The sequence below is a fragment of the Rhea americana genome, unplaced genomic scaffold, assembly GCF_003343005.1.
Source record: "Rhea americana isolate MKP2758 unplaced genomic scaffold, rheAme1 scaffold_172, whole genome shotgun sequence".
In the NCBI taxonomy this organism is placed as follows: domain Eukaryota; kingdom Metazoa; phylum Chordata; class Aves; order Rheiformes; family Rheidae; genus Rhea; species Rhea americana.
In genome coordinates, this window is record NW_028185839.1 from 1,361,196 (window position 1) to 1,378,697 (window position 17,502).

The 17,502-nt window shown below is 49.9% G+C and overlaps 1 protein-coding gene across 4 annotated transcripts; it reads left to right on the forward strand.

The window, feature by feature from the left end:
* The first annotated feature begins 686 nt into the window (after positions 1-686).
* B3GNT9 (UDP-GlcNAc:betaGal beta-1,3-N-acetylglucosaminyltransferase 9) lies at positions 687-15,151 on the forward strand. 4 transcript variants are annotated; one of them, XM_085301108.1, is made up of 3 exons: positions 687-929; positions 11,278-11,556; positions 12,018-15,151. In XM_085301108.1, the coding sequence occupies exon 3, from the start codon at positions 12,080-12,082 to the stop codon at positions 13,322-13,324; it is 1,245 nt and encodes a 414-aa protein (XP_085157234.1). In that variant the 5' UTR covers positions 687-929; positions 11,278-11,556; positions 12,018-12,079; the 3' UTR covers positions 13,325-15,151. The 4 variants fall into 4 exon arrangements, with proteins under 4 accessions (XP_085157234.1, XP_085157233.1, XP_085157237.1 ...); XM_085301107.1 differs by having other exon boundaries at positions 11,278-11,547; XM_085301111.1 differs by having other exon boundaries at positions 11,278-11,317.
* The last annotated feature ends 2,351 nt before the right edge of the window (positions 15,152-17,502 follow it).

Here is a 17,502-nt window from a genome sequence, read left to right on the forward strand (position 1 = left end):
GAGGAACGAAAAATAGCCTGGGGCGGCTGCTGCTGCTGCTGCTGCGCGCAGAAAGAAAAAAGTTCCCTTCGATGATCACCAGGAAAGCGCCAGGCTGAGGAACACGCGTGGCCGAGGGTTTTGGTCGGCTGCGGTATTTAGCAAGGAACGTTTCAAGCGGCTTCAGATCACAAGGGAATTGCTGTACCAGCCTGGAGCACCCAGACACAGGCTCTGCCGGCTGTTCGTTGCAAAGCTGCACTTCCTACAGCTTTACACGGTCACGCTGCGTTCAGTAAAGGAAAACGGGGGGGCTGAAATTAAAAACACATTAAAAAGTCACCGATACTTAAAAGAAGTTATCTTTACGTGATGTATGTTACACAGGGCTTTTCAAAAGTGACAGAGTAGATCGAGAATTGTTTTTACAAAAAGGTCAGAAAAATCAGTGCGTTTCCTGTTAAAAAAAATTGCCAGGGTAAAAGCATTGCCTTTTTTGTCGCTGTTCTTTTTAACCCGTAAAACGGCCCCCGGCTTTGCTGGGTCTGAGCACAGGCAGCGTCAACGGGCAGCCGGGAAGGCTCCAGCGCGGCCGAGCGCGGCCAGCCCCGCTCTGCCCCCGTCCCGGGAGCCCCCGGCGCGGGAACGTCCGTCTGTCCGCCCGTCCGTCCGTCCGGCGGGCGGCAGCCTCGGCGCGTCACGTGACGGCGCCCGGGAATTAACCCGGCTCCTTCCCACGGCGAGGAAGACGCGGTGGCGAGGGAGACGACGCCGCGTGGCGCGGAGCCCCCCGGGCGCCCCTCCTCGCGGGAAGGGCCCGCGGAGGCGGCGCGGCCCCGCTGAGCGAGGCTCCCGAGGAGCCTGAGGAATGCCGGACGCTAACGAGAGCCAGACGCGCCCGCTCGGCGGCCCGCGCGCGGGACGGGAACAGACGGGGCCGCGGGAGCCGCGTGAGTACCCGGCCCTCGCGGCCGAGGAGGGCGGGGGGCCGACCGGGGGCTCTTCCACCGCCGCGCTCCCGCCTCCCTTCCCGCGGGCGAGGGGCCGCGCAGCAGAGCGAGCGGCTCCGGCGCCCCGCGGCTGCCTCTGCTCGCCAACGCGTTAGGGAAGCGGCTCCTCTTCGGTAACGGGGCGCGCTGCTTCCCTCCGCGTTACGCTAGCGCCTGCTTCAAACAAAGCAACGCRGGAATTTTTAAGCCGCCAGTATGGCAAAAAGAGAAGGAAAAAAAAAGTTTAATTCTCACAAAATCAGAAGTTACTTATCGCAGTTTTTAAACAATTTCCAGGCAAATCCTGATAAACCTCGGGTATCGGCTCAAAATTAGTGGGGCAGTTTAGCGAACTCCCTGTTACATCTATGCCCACRCATAACAAGACACCCAGGTTGATGCATTTTAATTGCTGGGTTTTGGTGGCACAGAGGCAAATAAAGGGGCTGAGCAGAGGACGCAGGAGCTGCAGTGAGCGCTGCAGACCGAGGATCCAGCGCGGCTGTTTGCGTTTACACCACCTTTGCTAAGCTGCAAGTTCCCCCGCTCCCCCCTTATGGGGCTCAGGGGAGAAAAAAAAATAAATAAAGGYTTGCAGAAGAGGGGCAGGCCCCTCGTCGGGCAAGCAGCTGCACCGGGAGGGGCCTGTCTCCCCAAAACACGGCCTTTTGCTGGAGTCAGCAGCGGCCTAAAAGCAGCCGAGCCGTGCCACGCTGGTGGCTCGCAACCCACGCCGACCTGCAAAGCAGCTCCCGCGCCGTCCCCCCCTTCCGCCCGCCACGCAGCGAGCCTAAAAATCCGCAGTGCCTSGGCCTGTCGGGTTTTATGCTTCACAAAAGCTTCACCTGCCCAGATGAAAGCCAAAAGGAGGTAACCGCGGGCGGCCGTCCGGCCCGCGAGCGGCGTCGCACAGCCGAGGCCGAGCGAGCCGAGAGGAGACCGACAGGCTCGGCCGCGGCGCGGGGCAAGCCGGCTGCGGAGCTGGCGAAACCGCGCGTTTGGGGCCCGGTGCGGCCGGCCGGAGCAGCGAGAAACGGGGCATCCTGCCCTGCAGCAGCACGGATGTAACCCGCGCGCCGGTCCCGGCCCCAAAGCGGATCGGAGGGGGAAGCCGGGAGAGGTCCCTGGAGCGAGCGCCGTACCCGCGCTAGCGGCCGCGCGCCGGGACGCCCCGAGAGCTGGCTCCGGAGCGGSGCCGCCGGCGCGGCCGACCCGAGCGCACCGGGGGCGGCGGCCGTCCTCGCCCCGCGTTCGCTTCGCTTTGGACCAGGCTCCCAGCTCCCGGGAAAGCTCCTCCGCGCCGCTCAGCTCGTCCGATCCTACAGCACAGTCTCAGCTTGGCCGCAGGCTCTGCAGCTGCCGAGCACCCGAACGGCCTAAGCTGTTTTTCCTGGTCAGTCAGTCCAGCGACTGTTTTCGTTTCTCCATTTTTCTATGGACAACGTGCCAAGGGTGTCTCCGGCGTTAGAGCCTGGCATCTCCTCCAGACAGCGGGATCGGATCGTTCAACGCCGCTTTGCCATGGGGTAGCTCCAGACGAGACCTCGCCCCGAAGCCCCTCGATGCGGAGGGGCAGCAGTCGTCCTCGCATCAAAGCCGCTTAAACTTAGACGGGGGGGGGGGGGGGATAAAACCCAATACAAACAAGCAAATCCCGAGAAACCACGCAAGACTAAAATCCGTTTGCTGCGTAACGCTCAAACACAGAAAGGAAAGCGGGTTTCTGCCCCCTTAGTCGCAGGCACACCCACACCCAGCACCTTTTCTCCACTAAATACCCCAAAACYTGCTCAGACCTTTAAAGCCAAGTCGTTTCACGCGTGCTTTCTACGCGGACCAGCTGCAGGCGCGGGAGAGCGAAGCCGCCGCGGCTCCCCGCGGGCGCCCTGGGGAGCCCGCGCAGCCGTACGGTGCAAAACGGGCCCCAGGTCTCGCTCCGAGGAGAGCTGGGCCGGCCCGACTCGCCCGCGACGCTCGGCCCGGGCAAAAGCCCTCGCGCCAGCGCGGCGCTCCGGCTCCCTGCGCGAGGGCGGGAGGAGGACGGCAACTCACCGCCGCTCGAGCAGAGCGCAACGGTGTCYCCCCCCCGGCCCCGGCACACCCGCTGCGCTGGCGGGTGAGCTGTTCGCGAGCAGGAGGGGACGGTACGGAGGAGAGGGGGAGCCCGCACAACGCAGCCTCGCGCGGGGGCCRCGCCGGTGAATCGGAGCYYTGTTTCCTTCCCCGGCCGAAGCAGYGGGCGATAGGGACGAATAGGAAGGGYGGGAGCGGAGCAGCCTCTGCCAAGGCTGGCGGGGAGGCCCCGGGGAGCAAGCGCCGGGGCCCGGAGCCGGGCTTTAGCCAAGCCTGGCCCGGGAAGCGCTCCGCGGCTCCGCACGTTTCTGCTCAGGATTTCCACTGGTGAGGAGGGAGAGCCAACAGGGCGAGAGGAAGAAGACCCAGCAACCCAGTGTTTTAAATCACGGAGACTGCCTTCTGCAGGGCCCCGTGCCAGCAGCCCTGCTCCTCCCAGAGCCGCACGCTSTGCAAATATCGCGGCCTTGAAACGCAGCCAAGAGCCACATCGCAAGGAACTGCTCAGCCTGAGCCGCCGGGCTTGGCGCTCCRACGGGCCGGGGACTCAGCTTAGTCCAACAGCTGAACAGCCCAGAAATCATGGAAAATGCGAGCACTGGGGAGCAGATTTCCTCTAGGGAACCCAGAGGTCCTTTGTGCTTGCAGGATCCGAAGCACCAGGGCAGTAGGTGACGCCGGCACAAGAGCGTGTGGTTCTCCAGCGTGAGAGCCAGTCAGGGCCACTCTGGGCCAAGGGAGTGTTGTGAGACTGTCCAGCACAGTTCCCAGCGGTTTTGTTATGAGGAAGGCTCCAGTCCTCTGGGGACCTGCCCAGAAATCTTGGGAGTTCACAGGAAGATAGGAGCACCAGGGCGAGAGGGCCACAGCTTGAGCCAGGACACAAGGGTTTAATGCACATGGATTTAACGTGCAAAGACTTCATATGGAAAAAGCTTCTAGCTCTTCCGAGCACGTAGAGCTTTCAGAGGATCTCGTGACTCTCTGCCTCTGCTGGAGGCCACAAGCCCATTGGGGCCCACATCTGATCCTGTCTTACCCATAGGTTTGCTCAGCTTGGAACCAAGACCGAGCGTTAGGTATCAGGTTTCTTCCTTGGACTGAACTGATCCTTTGCTAGTAATGGTTTCTGGCCGCCCATTACACAATAAAATTCTGCTTCTTATTTTGTAGTGCATCACTTAATCGGCAGGGAGATAATTCTTCATCTCTTTTGAAGAGGCACTGGTATATTATGAACCAGTTTCTGCCCACAGAGCTTGCCTCCAGACCTTTACAGATCTGTCTTCTGTGGTGGCTGGGTTACATCCCAGCCTAGATCAGGAGATCCGTCTGCCCTCATCTGTGGAAGTCAAACGCGTGGAGAAATAAATCACCTCTTTTGCCTGGCACTCTGCTCTGGAAAGAAGTCCAGGGAACTTCTCAGAGAGCTGAAGCACTATTGCAGGAGAGTTTGGCCATAACAKTTTAGGAGAGACTCCAGACATGCTGTCAGGCGCTGACACTGGATCTGCGTGCAGCTGCTTTACAGACTGCTTGTCAAAAGGCGACTGTGCAATATAGCCTGCACCTGGGTTATCTTCACTGGTTTGCAGGGGACGATCAAGAGCCGTATGTCAGAGCATCTCCCGCGTTCAGAGCGCTCTGCACTCAGGCCCTGTCCTGGGACCTCAGGAGGAAAGCTCATCTGAGCCACACACACGGCCAGAAATCACTGTGCAGTAACCTCCGGTTCACAGCTAGATCCGGAGAGGAGTGTTTACCAMCTAGCCTGATTTAATTCAGTCTTCCTGGTATTTCCTGTTCCTAGAGAATGAGGGCAACTCTCTTCCACCCTGTCATCCAGGGGGAATACTTGCGCCGTTACTGCTATGGGGGAACAAGGCTTTGCGGCCGAGTTTCTGGCTGGGCTTTCCTCGCAGGGAACTGGCGGGCTTCCCTMGCCAACAACGAGTTCCTTGTTTTGGGATATGTCAGGAGATAAAGACTCAGCAGTGCTCGGATCCGCCCAGAGGAGCAGAGACTCCTAATTGCTGTACTTCAGCAAGGCTTGGGCTGCTAGGGCCCCTGGGTCAGCTCGCTCCAGCCGCACGCATCAGGGCAGCGCTCTCCTTCCCTCGGTCATGGGCCCAGCAGGAAGAGCGGACAAACACAGCCCTGTGCAACTGGAGAAGCAGCTGCATCAGCCGGGTAGTTCAGCCCGAGCTCCAGCAGCTTGTGTGCCAGCATAAGACAAGTCTTCTGAGCAGCCTCCCTCCCTGCAGACTAGCCCAAAGGGAGCTGGTTCAGCACTCAGCGTCGCCCAGGGGCCTCCCAGCCAGCTCCTGGTAGTGGTCGCAGGGTTGGCAGGCTTTGCCAAAGTCAGGGAGATCTGGCTGCCCTCGTAGCAGGGATGCCATTAAGCTTCCCATACTTTGGGTTCTTGGTCCAGCATGTGCTCATTTGATCAGGAGAGCTTTTCTCCATGGCATGTAGAAGGCAGGACTCAGGAGACCCAGAAGTCAAGCATTCTCCCTATGATCAAGAGCTCTGGGGCTCAGAGGGGAGGCCCAAGTGAGAGCTGGTAGGAACATCCAGTCACCAAAACCTAAATTACTGCAGACTTCTTGCTATCACCATCCTGGTTCGGTGGGATGAAGCTGGTCCAGGCATGTCTATTCTGCACAGTTGTGACGCAGGTTGGGCAAAACTTAAGTCATTATTAGTGCTACCAAGTTCTTGCAGGGACAGGGAGAGGAGGTAGAAAGGAACAGCAGCACAAGATCAGGAAGGGCTTGGAAATAGCATAAGGCCTGGGATTTATTCCTTCTGAGTGTACCAGGATGGAAAAATTGCTATAAACAAGGTGGGACAAGGACACAGGCTCAGTCAGCCCTGCTGCAGGCCAGAGCCCAACCACCAGCCCCACACACAGCCATGGTCACCACATTTTGGATTCCACCGTTGGGTGTTACAACCTGACTACAATTGCAGGAAAAAGGTTCAACCAACACAAATGAAGACAGATTTCCATAACCTCAAGCAGTGCCTGAAAACTCAGCTGTTGCTCTAGTCAGTCCCACCCTGAGCAAACGCACCACAGGAGAAGCCAGCAYGATTATCTTCTGTCAACCAAGATGTACGAAATCCCAAAAGATGAGAACAAAAAGCCAGCATCAAAACCTAGACCAGACCTTCAAGATTATTTCTGTTTTTCTGTTTTAACTGAACTCTCTAGGATCAATAAATGCACACTGGGAATCCAGGCTGCAGCCTGGAGCTTCCCATAGGGCAGCAGTTGTTGATGCTGCCTCCTCCCTGCTGTTTCCCTGTTCCAATTCCTTGCTCTCCAACACTTTGGCTGCAGGCCTCTCTATTCCTTATCCTCTGCACTGGCTCCCTTATTATTTAACTGTCTGCTGAACAGTTTTGCTAACGTGACACTTGTGGGATGGATTTCATTGTAGTTCAAGCAGAGACTGGGAAAGTGGCCTCACAGGAGAGCCATACCCATCGCCTTCAGAGGAACTAGAACGTCACGCTAGCAGCAAATAGTCTTGGTTGCAGGAAACCGCACGGAACAGCATCCAAATTCCCCAAAAGAAAGTTTCCACGTTTGCTGAATCTCACCTAGTCTCTTCTGAAGAGCAGCAAGAGCAGCTTTCTGTCATCTACCGTCAGCCCAGGACTGCAGGTAGGACAGCTGATATTTTAAAACCCCCCTGTCTATTCACCTTCACCCAAAATTTTTTGTGTTCCCTCGTGGGCTGCAAAAAGCTTTTCGAACAGATGCTGGTGGTGGATCCCCAACACTATCTTTAGCTCATTTTTACAGAGAAACAGAAGATGTACTCTATCAGCCATCACATCCCTGTKCACAGAGTGGCCCAGGGGACGTACACAACCCCTCCACTGCACCATCCAGACCTACCAGTCTCGGCTCCAGCTCCAGGGAGGCGAAACGGACCCAGGAAGTGAGCTGGAATGCTTCACAGGCGGCAGGAGAACAAGCTCAGCCGTGAACRACCCACGGCCACGCTCGGTGGGAACGCGCGCTCCCATCATCTGGGCTGCGACAAGCACACAGCAGAGCTTGTTGCTATGCTTAGTACCCTTGTTTGGTACACCACATTTCCATTTGTTTGGATATCGCAGCTGCTTTTCCTGAGGCTGAGTAGAGTTGAAGAGTCACTCTTCGAAACAAAGCAATCTGCCAGAATCATCAAGACCTCTCAACTGATTTCAGGAATAGGATCCAGAGATTTTTTCCCACATGGAAAAGTGTGAGCAGAAGCGGCACCTGCCAAGTAATGGGGATGTCTTGGTTGCTGCAAAAGGAGGACATTTTCAGGATCAACTTGAGCGTTCACATCATTCAGCTGAGAATGAAGGACTAGCAACTTTTTTTTTTTTTTTTTTTTTAATCAAACTTCTATATTTGTCATTAAACTGCTTTTATTTCAGCACTCTCTGGCCATATTTCAGAGTCCTTCTCTCAAACAAATGAAAACCAGGAGGAGGACTGGGCCCTCGGCCCATGTGTGTAACAATCCAGGTCTAATTCCCTCCGCTGGATGCTCACCAGGCTGCTGCGTGCAGCTCCGACCGCTCGGAGCTCGGGTGATTCATCGCCTCTTGGGCTGAGTAGGCTGAAGCACTGTTGGCCTCTCCGGCACGTTTCCTACGTACGGGCTCTCTCCTTGCTGCCACTCCGCAGAAGCGGGACCTCCTAGCCTGTTCCTACGGCTTGCTCAGCCCTCCAACCCTCTGGCGCGCKGGGTGTGAGCCTGACGGGCAGGCAGGCTCCCTGGGCGGTTGATGCAGGTGTACGCAGAGCAAAGGCACCACAACAGAATGACTCTTGGCTTAACAGCAAAAAAGCCATATAGCTTTAGACAAAAGACTGCTCAGCTCTGCTTCGGGCTGCCTTTGGAGCGTAAGAGTGCACGGAGACATCCAGATTTCCTCTCCAGCTCCTTCCACCCGCTGAGCCAGCTTCGCTCTGCCAGTCCCACCACTAACAAAGCGTCTCTTCTCTCCTCTCAGTTACGCTGGTTTTACACCTTCTGGCATCAGCACTAGGCTCCCTTGTTCCCRTGTCCTGTTCAGACTCGGTCTGTCTGGTTTCTCCATTCGGGCACTGCTATGTTGATCCCTGCCACAGGAATCATCAGGGAGCCAATGTGAAGAGYGACAACGGCCCAATTTTTCCTAGCTTGGAGAATGCCAGAGACTGCCCTGGCAGCTAACTCCACATCCACCAAGGCACTGATGATACAGCAATTTCATAACCTCAGCTACATTTCACAAGTTGGACAGAGATTCTGTGCATCATCACGGCCGCGTACGGAGCAGCCCAGCGAGCTGCCGGACAGCTGTGSTTCGGATGTAGCCATGCACTGAGAAGCTCTGCTGAGAAACACTCTGCTGGGCTCCAATCTCTCGTTTGGCATCAAATATTTTCTGCCCACTTTGATAGCCCTGGAATTTTTTTTTTCCCTGGTGTTGAGGGGGATGAATAACCCTCCTTGCTCTAGGAAATACTGGCATATCTGCCAGAATCATCAGTCTCTCTCTCTCTCTCTCTCTCTCGATTCAGGAACAGGACAGAGAGCTTTTTCCACACTGACAACCATGAATGATGCTGATACCGGTGCAACAATCAAGGGTGTTTTCTTCCAAAGGTAGAAGTATCCAATACGGCCTGGAAGATCCATAGAATTCAATCAAGGAGTCACTTCAAGGGCTCACAATTTCTTCTGAAGACTAGAGGTCTATATTCACCACTGAATGGCTTTATTTCAGGACAGAAATCATGATTTCAGGCTCTTTGCTTTCAATAAATGAAGACACAGAAGAAAATCTGGGCCATCAGCCCGGGCGTGTAACAATTAAGGGTTTTTCTTGGCTTTTCTGAGGGTGCTTCTTGCCAGACTCCAAGATGCTGGCTGGATAAATCTGTAAGTCACGGAAATGATGAGTTTCATGACACACACTTTTTCTTCCAAATCCTAGCCAACAAAATTAAACATAGTAAAGAGCCAAAACTTTTATCCAACTCCTTAATTACCATCTGGTGTCTGGCAGCTGAAATAAGATCAGACTTTTGAACAGAAAAGAAGAAAAAACGCTATTAAATGGAGAAAGAGATGAGACTTTATAAAAAGCACTTGAGGGCCTCAGCTCAACTGGACATGCACAAATCCAGCGCTGTCTGGATCAGCCCTGCAAGGGGCTGAGCATCTGCAGCTCCCTCGAGAAACACTGGGAACAGAACTGCTTAGCTTAGCTGCTTTGGTAGAGGAACAAAATCGCCTCAGTTATGGTTCCTGTGAGCTTTTTGGGACAAGTCCTCTTTATTGGGTACCCACTTGAAAAGCACTGTGCAAAAGATCTCACTCTCATAAGTAAGACTCAGGGCAGGAATTAATGGTTCAAGTTCAGCCACATGCTCTGGGTGTACTGAGTTGCCAGGACTATTCTTTTTRTATCCCTGGAGCTTCTGAATAATTTTTGAAGGTAACATGAGGGAAAGCCTGCCATAAACCTCATCTTGACTGATAAAGGGTAATTTATCACTAAACTGAACATAGCAGGTTGCCTCAGAGCACAGTAATCACGACTTGCCAAGTGTAATTTGCCCATRACAGATGTAAAACGCAAACTAATATTCCAAACACGTTGGAAAGGACTGTTTCAGAATGCCGAAAATCTCTATGAGCCAAGTCACATGGGAGAAAGCACACAAACAGGAAACAGCTTCTGCCTAATATTTGCATTTTCACAACCATCTACAAAAGACCAGGGAAAAAAGAAAACTCCACAGTCTCATAAGTAATATCAAAGCTATACTAGTTTTAAACACTGCCTGGCCTTGAAGAGAAGCAAAAAAAAAAAAAAAAAAAAAAAAAAAAAAAAAAAAAAAAAAAAAAAAAAAAAAAAAAAAAAAAAAAAAATCCAACAAACAGGGAAAACACAGCAAGTATTTGTATTCCTGACAGCAAGAAATCTGTTAGAGGTTAAAAAATGGCAAGAAAAAGTGGGCATGAGGAGAAGTACGGGGTTATCAGAAGGAAATGCAGGAAGTAATTTTAAATCTACTTGGAACAACGAATCTTACCAGTGAGCCATTTGCCACAATACAGTTTTCAATAATACTGGAGACAAAGTGGACCRGGTCAGTAAATATTTTAGACGAAACATTAAAGATACCATGTGATGGTGGGATACTCTGTTTCAAGAATAACTTAAAGACATGTTCAGTAGTAGTGAAAATGCAAAATATTTTTAAATGACCAGGTCCCAGTAATGCATCTAGGACGCTACTTTAATCCTTACTAATGACAGACTTGTCAGTCTAATTTTGAGCTTCAAAAAGATAATGCTAAGGCTGACATGAAAATTATGGTTAACAAACTAGTAGGTAATACAACCAACGCCAGTGCAAAAAGATTTATGAAGAACGGATGCCAAATTAAAGAGGGCCTTGCTTGAGGTGATACCCAAATTAGACTCACAACGAACAGTGTTCTCATAAAATAGTTCAGTGCCTCCAAGATAATCGATTCGGTAACACCACTGGTTGAGGCCAAAATTCATCCGTATGCTCTGTAAGCTCAGAACAGTTAATTAGAGGATTAATTTACCTAGGAAGCCACAAGTGCTGGCTTCTCCATCGTTTTCAGTGCTCCATCAGTGCTCCATCAGGTAAAGAGCGTGCCTGAAGTGAAGAGAGGCTGCAGTTCAACCAGGCGTCCTTGGCTCAAGGAGTTACGGGACAAGGTCTGCTCAACTAACTCCAACAAAAAGACAAACCAGACAACCGAAATACCTTAAAATCCAAGCGTCTACTAATACAGTATAGGCAAGATAGATCCGTAAATCACAATGTGACTGTTAAAAGCTGCCAGTGCTTAAATAAGAGCATACATAGGCACTCGTGGAAAATTTGTTTGGGTGAAACTGATCCTTTAAAATAATATTCTCAGGTAAGAACTGTAGAGGTTCATATCGCAACCTGCCTCRGTTCAGGTGGGGCTTAAATCGATAGATGTGCACTTCCCTGGGAGCCGGAGGGGCTGTCACCATCTCCGGTCCACCTAGCCACTGTGGGAAACAGCGCGGCTCCCCGTTCAGCGGGTTAAAGGATCTGCCTTTGCTGCAGCTACAGGCACACAACCGAGCCATTCCCTGACTCCCTGGACTGTTTTTAGATGCTGCTTTCTACCTTCTTAGAACTTTTTTTTTTTCCTTGCAGTTGAATTGACTGGATGAACCAGAAGATCTCTGGAAAAAGTGTAAGTGAGGAGCCAAATCTTGTTTCACAAGGTGGCTGCATCTCGCCTGTGAACAAGACACTCTTAACACTCCTCTCCGGACTGCGCGACTGCTTCTGCGTACGGGGATTTCTCCCGCTCCCTTCTCGCTCACTGATCAGCGGTGACTTGGCAGAGGCAAAACACCCGTGGTTACCAAACCTAACAACGAGGACACATTCCTTCCAACTTTATGTTTTGATTCAAAAAGGGTAAAAGCAGTAAGAAACAGTTAACGAGTTTCATAAATCCTAAGGGCCTGGGGGKTTGTTTCTTTTTTTTTTGTTGTTGTTTGTTTTTCTTTTTCGAGACTGGCACTGTCCTCCTCCCTTTTCTCAGGGTATCGGAATTTCTGAAAGAGCCGAATGTGCTCAGCAGAGGGGGGCGCGGGAGGAAGGGCTGATTTCACGTGGTATTTAAGGAGCTTTTTTCAGGACGTTGGATGACTCCGTAGTGAATTAACAGCCAACAAAGCCATAGAGCCAGAGCACTGGGATCAGATTTGCCACCCACGTGTCTTCTGGCAAGTCCCTTAGTGTATCTCTGTGTTGGCATGAGTAAAATGGTGATATCCCTATAGTTTGCTGGCTTTTTTTTTTTTAATGAGACTTTAATTAGTCTTACCTGCATGCTTCACAGTTGCTGAATCCTCTTTGCTGACTTGCAACACATTTATTTACAGATGGACATTGGCACCAGGCAGCTCAAACACGCATTTTAAGCCCCGGACACACYGTGGAGACAATGAAAGTGCGTCTCAAAGGGGATGCGATCTGCACCCTTTTCCTGGTGGTAGCACTTGGCTCTTTACTCTATTCCCAGCGAGAGCACCTAGCCCCAGCAGGAAACAAGGAGCTGACACATAAGAAACCTTCAGTAACACAGAGAATCTTCTCTGATCCCAAAGCACCTGGRAGACCTACGCCAGCAAAGGCAACAGTTCCCAGACCCCAAATAATTCCTATGGTTAAACGAGCAGAGGTGGCAAATGACAGGGTCCAAACTACAACTTCTCCACCATTGATTGATTCTACCTTCAACTTCAAGCATTATCTCCTAAACAAAGACAACAGGAACTTCAACCTTCTTATTAACCAGCCCAAGAAATGCAGGAAAATACCTGGAGGTCCCTTTCTGCTCATTGCTATCAAATCRGTGGTTGAAGACTTTGACAGACGTGAGATTGTCCGAAAGACTTGGGGTAGGGAGGGTTTGGTGAACCGGGAGCAAATTCAACGAGTTTTCCTCCTGGGAACACCAAAGAACAGGACAGCGTTAGCGACATGGGAGACCCTTATCCATCAGGAGAGTCAGGCATACAGGGACATTTTACTCTGGGACTTCATGGATACTTTCTTCAATTTGACSCTGAAGGAGATCCATTTCCTGAACTGGGCTGCTGAATTCTGCTCCAGTGTGAAATTYATTTTTAAAGGTGACGCTGATGTTTTCGTCAACGTAGAGAACATTGTTGACTTCCTTGAGAGACATGACCCCACTGAGGACCTCTTTGTTGGGGATATCATCTACAAYGCCCGCCCCATTCGTGTCCGAAAGAGTAAATACTATATCCCAGAGACCATGTATGGGCTAAGCATCTATCCAGCCTATGCAGGAGGAGGAGGTTTTTTACTGTCCAGCCGCACCATGAGGAAGCTCTCCAGAGCTTGCAAAGAGGTGGAACTCTTCCCCATTGATGATGTYTTTTTGGGCATGTGCTTACAGAGAATCAATCTCAAACCCATTTTGCATGAAGGATTCAAGACCTTTGGCATTGTTAAACCTTCTGCTGCCCCACATCTGCAGACATTTGACCCCTGTTTTTACAAAGATCTCATGGTAGTTCACAGTCTAAAAGTTGCTGAGATCTGGCTAATGTGGAATCTGCTCCACAGCCCTCGGCTTTCCTGTACTCAGAAGAAGCAGGTGAAGAAGCCTTTCCAGTGGAAAAACAAAGTTCAAACAGCAACACGGGCATCACTCTTCTGATCATGCAGGCAGACCAGAGCAGAAACACATGGCAAACCAGCTGTGCAAGGGAACCTAGAACTGTTGCAATCAAACAGACTTTAGAAGTATTTTAGTGTATCTTTCTTACTACATTAAGAGAACAGYACAAACTATTGTTGAAGTCTGCCAAAATTCCACATTTGCACACACATACCATACAGTAGGTGATTCTCTGTTAATGAGTCAAAATAATTTTAACAATAGCTTTAATTTATTATTATTTATTATACTTGCAGTAGTGCTTAGAGGGCCAATATATACAAAWGCATTATAAAATGCAAATCCTTAGAAATTTTTCAGTATTGTTAGGAATGTGACAAGAGAAAGACAGGGTAAGAGATCATGCCAAGGAGCACAAGGTTGGTTGTCAACTTGTTACCTTGATTAGAATAACTCAGATTCATTGAGAAATTACCAAACACCACAGTAACTAGCATAAAAGAAATCAGGTCTCCCCTGTGAATGCTCAAATCGAATTGCCACTGCCTGGTTGGTTCTCAAAAGAGATGCCTCAAAAGAAAAGAAAAGGAAAGAACAACTAACAGAGCTATTGAAAGAGGGTTGCAGTTAAGATGGACTACAAGAAAACAAACTGTAGGCAAGGGCTGGAGTGGCTGGTTGAGCAGAGGACAGGTAAGTAGGTAGCTGTGAAGGAGCAGAAGTCTAAAGGTCCTTTAGGAAAAGGATAAGAAAKAGTTTCAGCTCATCCCTCTTTATATCTTGTTTATTCATTATTCATAGCAGCACTTCAGTTCAAATACGTGTTCTGCTGACATATTGTCAGGACTCCAGAGGACCTACCTGCRGTGTTTTGGGGAGCTCAGGCTCTCTACGCTATGTACGCTGACCGGCACTCTCTGAAAACTCAAAGTCATCATCCAACAGCAATTGACCCCCCTCTCACCATCTAATCCAGATCTTAGGGAGGTTTGCATCTGGAGAGCTCTATTTTGGTCCTTTCTAGTGAGGGCAAAACCGTACAGAATCGCTGCTTATGTCACWTTTGGGGAGCTTCTCCAAACCAAAAGGAAACTTGTTGATGGACTGGGCTAGTTACTGCAGACTTGAGCACTCTTGCACTGTGTATGGTCAGCTACAAAGAGCAGCTAAGGCTTTTGAGATTGCTAAGTATGCAATGTGAAGGGTTAGGATATCCTTCGCACAAAAGGGCTTCCAAATATAAAAGCCTTTCTAAAGGCWTTGCAAAAAAGCAAAAACGCACAGCAATCTTTCTCTTGGTAGATGCCTTCCCGCATTTCAGTTACTGCCTGTAACTCAGTAGGCATTTTAAGCATAAGATAAGGACACYGGGTTTGTTTTTTTGTTTGGTTGTTTTTTTTTTCTCAGTTTTCTAAACTATGGTCAACACTTAAGCACTTAGATCTCACTCTAACGTTCCTCCTGCTCAGCTGTAGTTTGGGCTCAGCTCTCATTAACTATGCACAGCATGGAGGAAAAYAAGTTAGCAGTATCTATGGGTGTGAATAAYTAGAGGTATACAGCAATGCATTATCTTCATTTTGAGAGTTCAAGCCTTATGATAATGTATTTTCAGAGGTAGAAATTAAAGGACCATAGGGGATGTTTTCAGGACGGTAGCTTGCAATACAAAATGCTCATGGGAGCTTTACAAATAGCTCTGTGGGGTGTGGAAACGAGCCTTGCTGATGGAAAAAACACAGTCACTCTCTTGCCTGAAGATGCGCGACAGGCATGTATTTATGAGCTTGCACAGCAATGTATTATCTGTGATTAGTTTACAAGTTGGGAACTTATTTATACTGTAATTAAAAGTTAGCACATAAACATACGAGTCTGTTGAGTACATCTGCGTGCATGGCTTGCTAAGATGAACACACACGCCTTTTGCATGAGGACAGCAACATGAAAAGGACAGGTAGTGCACTGTTCTGGATAGCCTGGCGACTCCTTTCTTAGGATGGACTTAATTTAATGGTAACRACAGGAAAACAAACAAGGCTTACCTTATGTTTTCCTACAATGCAGTACCAAGTTCAGCTGTCTTTAYTAAGTAGATCTTCCCTTTGAGCCTGCAGTTATACCAAGTCTGGCTCCTCCCCCTGTAGTGTCTTCAGATCCGCAATCCACCTACAATATAGCATCAATGAGTGCGTTTTGTCCAAGAGCAAAGCTGCCRTTCAACATCCAGTTGTGCCGGCTCACACTCCGACGGCCAGCAGAAACAGAACTAGAGCAAACAATTCCCTCCGTTGCCTTAGTCTACGGAATAGTTCAATTTTTGCCAGTGAATACTAAATCTAATACATTCTTTTATTTGTCARCCTTTGCTACGTGGCCCATTTTAAGTGTGTGAAAAGCAAACATTGACTATTCCACGTTACCTCTCCAAGCAAAACAAAATTTGAAGGGTAAACACAAGCCTCACGAACTTGAGAAGTTTTGAAAGGGCTCAAGATGCATCCCAGAAAACCAAGCGCAGCCATTCTACGGAGAAACTCTAAGGGACTTCTGTTAACTCATTCAGTGCACCGGTTGGGGGTGCATTTCTCCCTTCTCCATTCTTTTGTTTATGGCTACAACCCTTGGTGAGGAAAGAACACGTTCAAGGCGTGCTACGTGGGTTCTAACGGCAGCAGGGCAAGCAAGCAGACTCCTCAAGACAGACAGACATCTGAAGCTAATACAGTTCAGTAGGTTTGACTGGATCTCAGAGACCTGTGCACACAAATTCTTTTCATACTATACGTAAGGAGCAGAATTTGGCCATTGTAATGAGCCCAGTCAACTTAAACCTCACGTTTGGCACCTCCAAATTTACAAAGTGGAACTGAATGTTAAGATTCATCATTAGGTCAGGTTCACCACCGACTTACAGATGTTTTAAAAAAAAAAAAAAAAGAGCGAGAGTGCGCACGCCAAAGACAGCGCTGAAGCAATTGAGCTTTAAAACCCTGTGCTTCCTGCCTGCAGTTTAGTTATTCATCTTTCTACAGCAGGTTCTCGGCAGCAAACCCCAATTACTAAAGCAAACGATACCAAATAGGACAGCTCAGAGAATTCACACTAGTCCAAATATTCGAACAGAGACTATTCTCCAGAGTGTGCTGAAAGCCCGTCAGACTGTGGGGGGAGATCTGCCCCCATGCCCCTCCGGTCTGATCTGAAGACCTGCTGAGCCCCTGAGCCGTATGTTTGGAGCTGGAGCTGCAGGCTCCCAGCAGCCCACTGCTGAAAATCYGCCCACTACGTTTCCCTAACTATGCTACTAACCCCCTATTGTAGCTCAGCAAAACCAGTAATATTTTAAAATTCGACTTGCTTTTCATGACTTCCTAGGCTTACAGCATACAAACTGCTAAGCTATTTTCATTCCTGGGCATAGCAAAACAGTAGAGTTTATRCAAACGGTAATAAGGAGGAACAAGAGGGGAAACTAAACAAAACCAAAGGATGAGATGACTCCTTCAAGCACAGCCAACAGCTCCCCCAGCAGTCCTGAACAGCCCGCTACCACCCCTCCGATCCACGCAAACCCAGCACGCGCATCTTCTGCGCCTTCCTTCCCGGCCCAGCCCCCTCCTTCGAGGAGCCCAGTCCGGAGTCTAGGCAAAAACCGCAAAACGTTCCAGGTGCTCAGCGGCTGTCTTGTGCCCAGGACACCTGATTGAGCTGGATGGGAATAAAACTGTGATATTAAGACAAATGCTCACAGAGGCAATAGGAGCAGAGGTGCAGAGCAGAGGGGGGGCAGAGCCTTTGCAGCCTCAATACTTCTAGATGAGGCAGAGCTACRGAGCAAGAAACAGGGTAAACGCAGGAAAACAGGATTAGCACCGGATGCGTGAGATGGAGTCAGCCAGGATACAGGGGAGGTGYGTGCTTAGCACAATTTGGGCACTAAGGTTGCAAGCTTCCAGCGTAGACACCTTTGAAGCTGCACTTTAAATCCACTTGGTTAAATTCTGCAGTCATTTAAAACTGAAATTTTTATCAGAGCAGATACTCCCTGGTTTGTAATGCTGCAAAATCCTGTATCAATTCAGTTTTTCCAAGGAAGAGCAGCCAAGGTGAAAACCGAATAAAGCAATTCAGGCTCTGTTTTCCTCACTTAGCCGACTGAACTGCACATTGCATAATCACGCAGGGCTTTTTGTGATGGGTATTTAAAATAAATG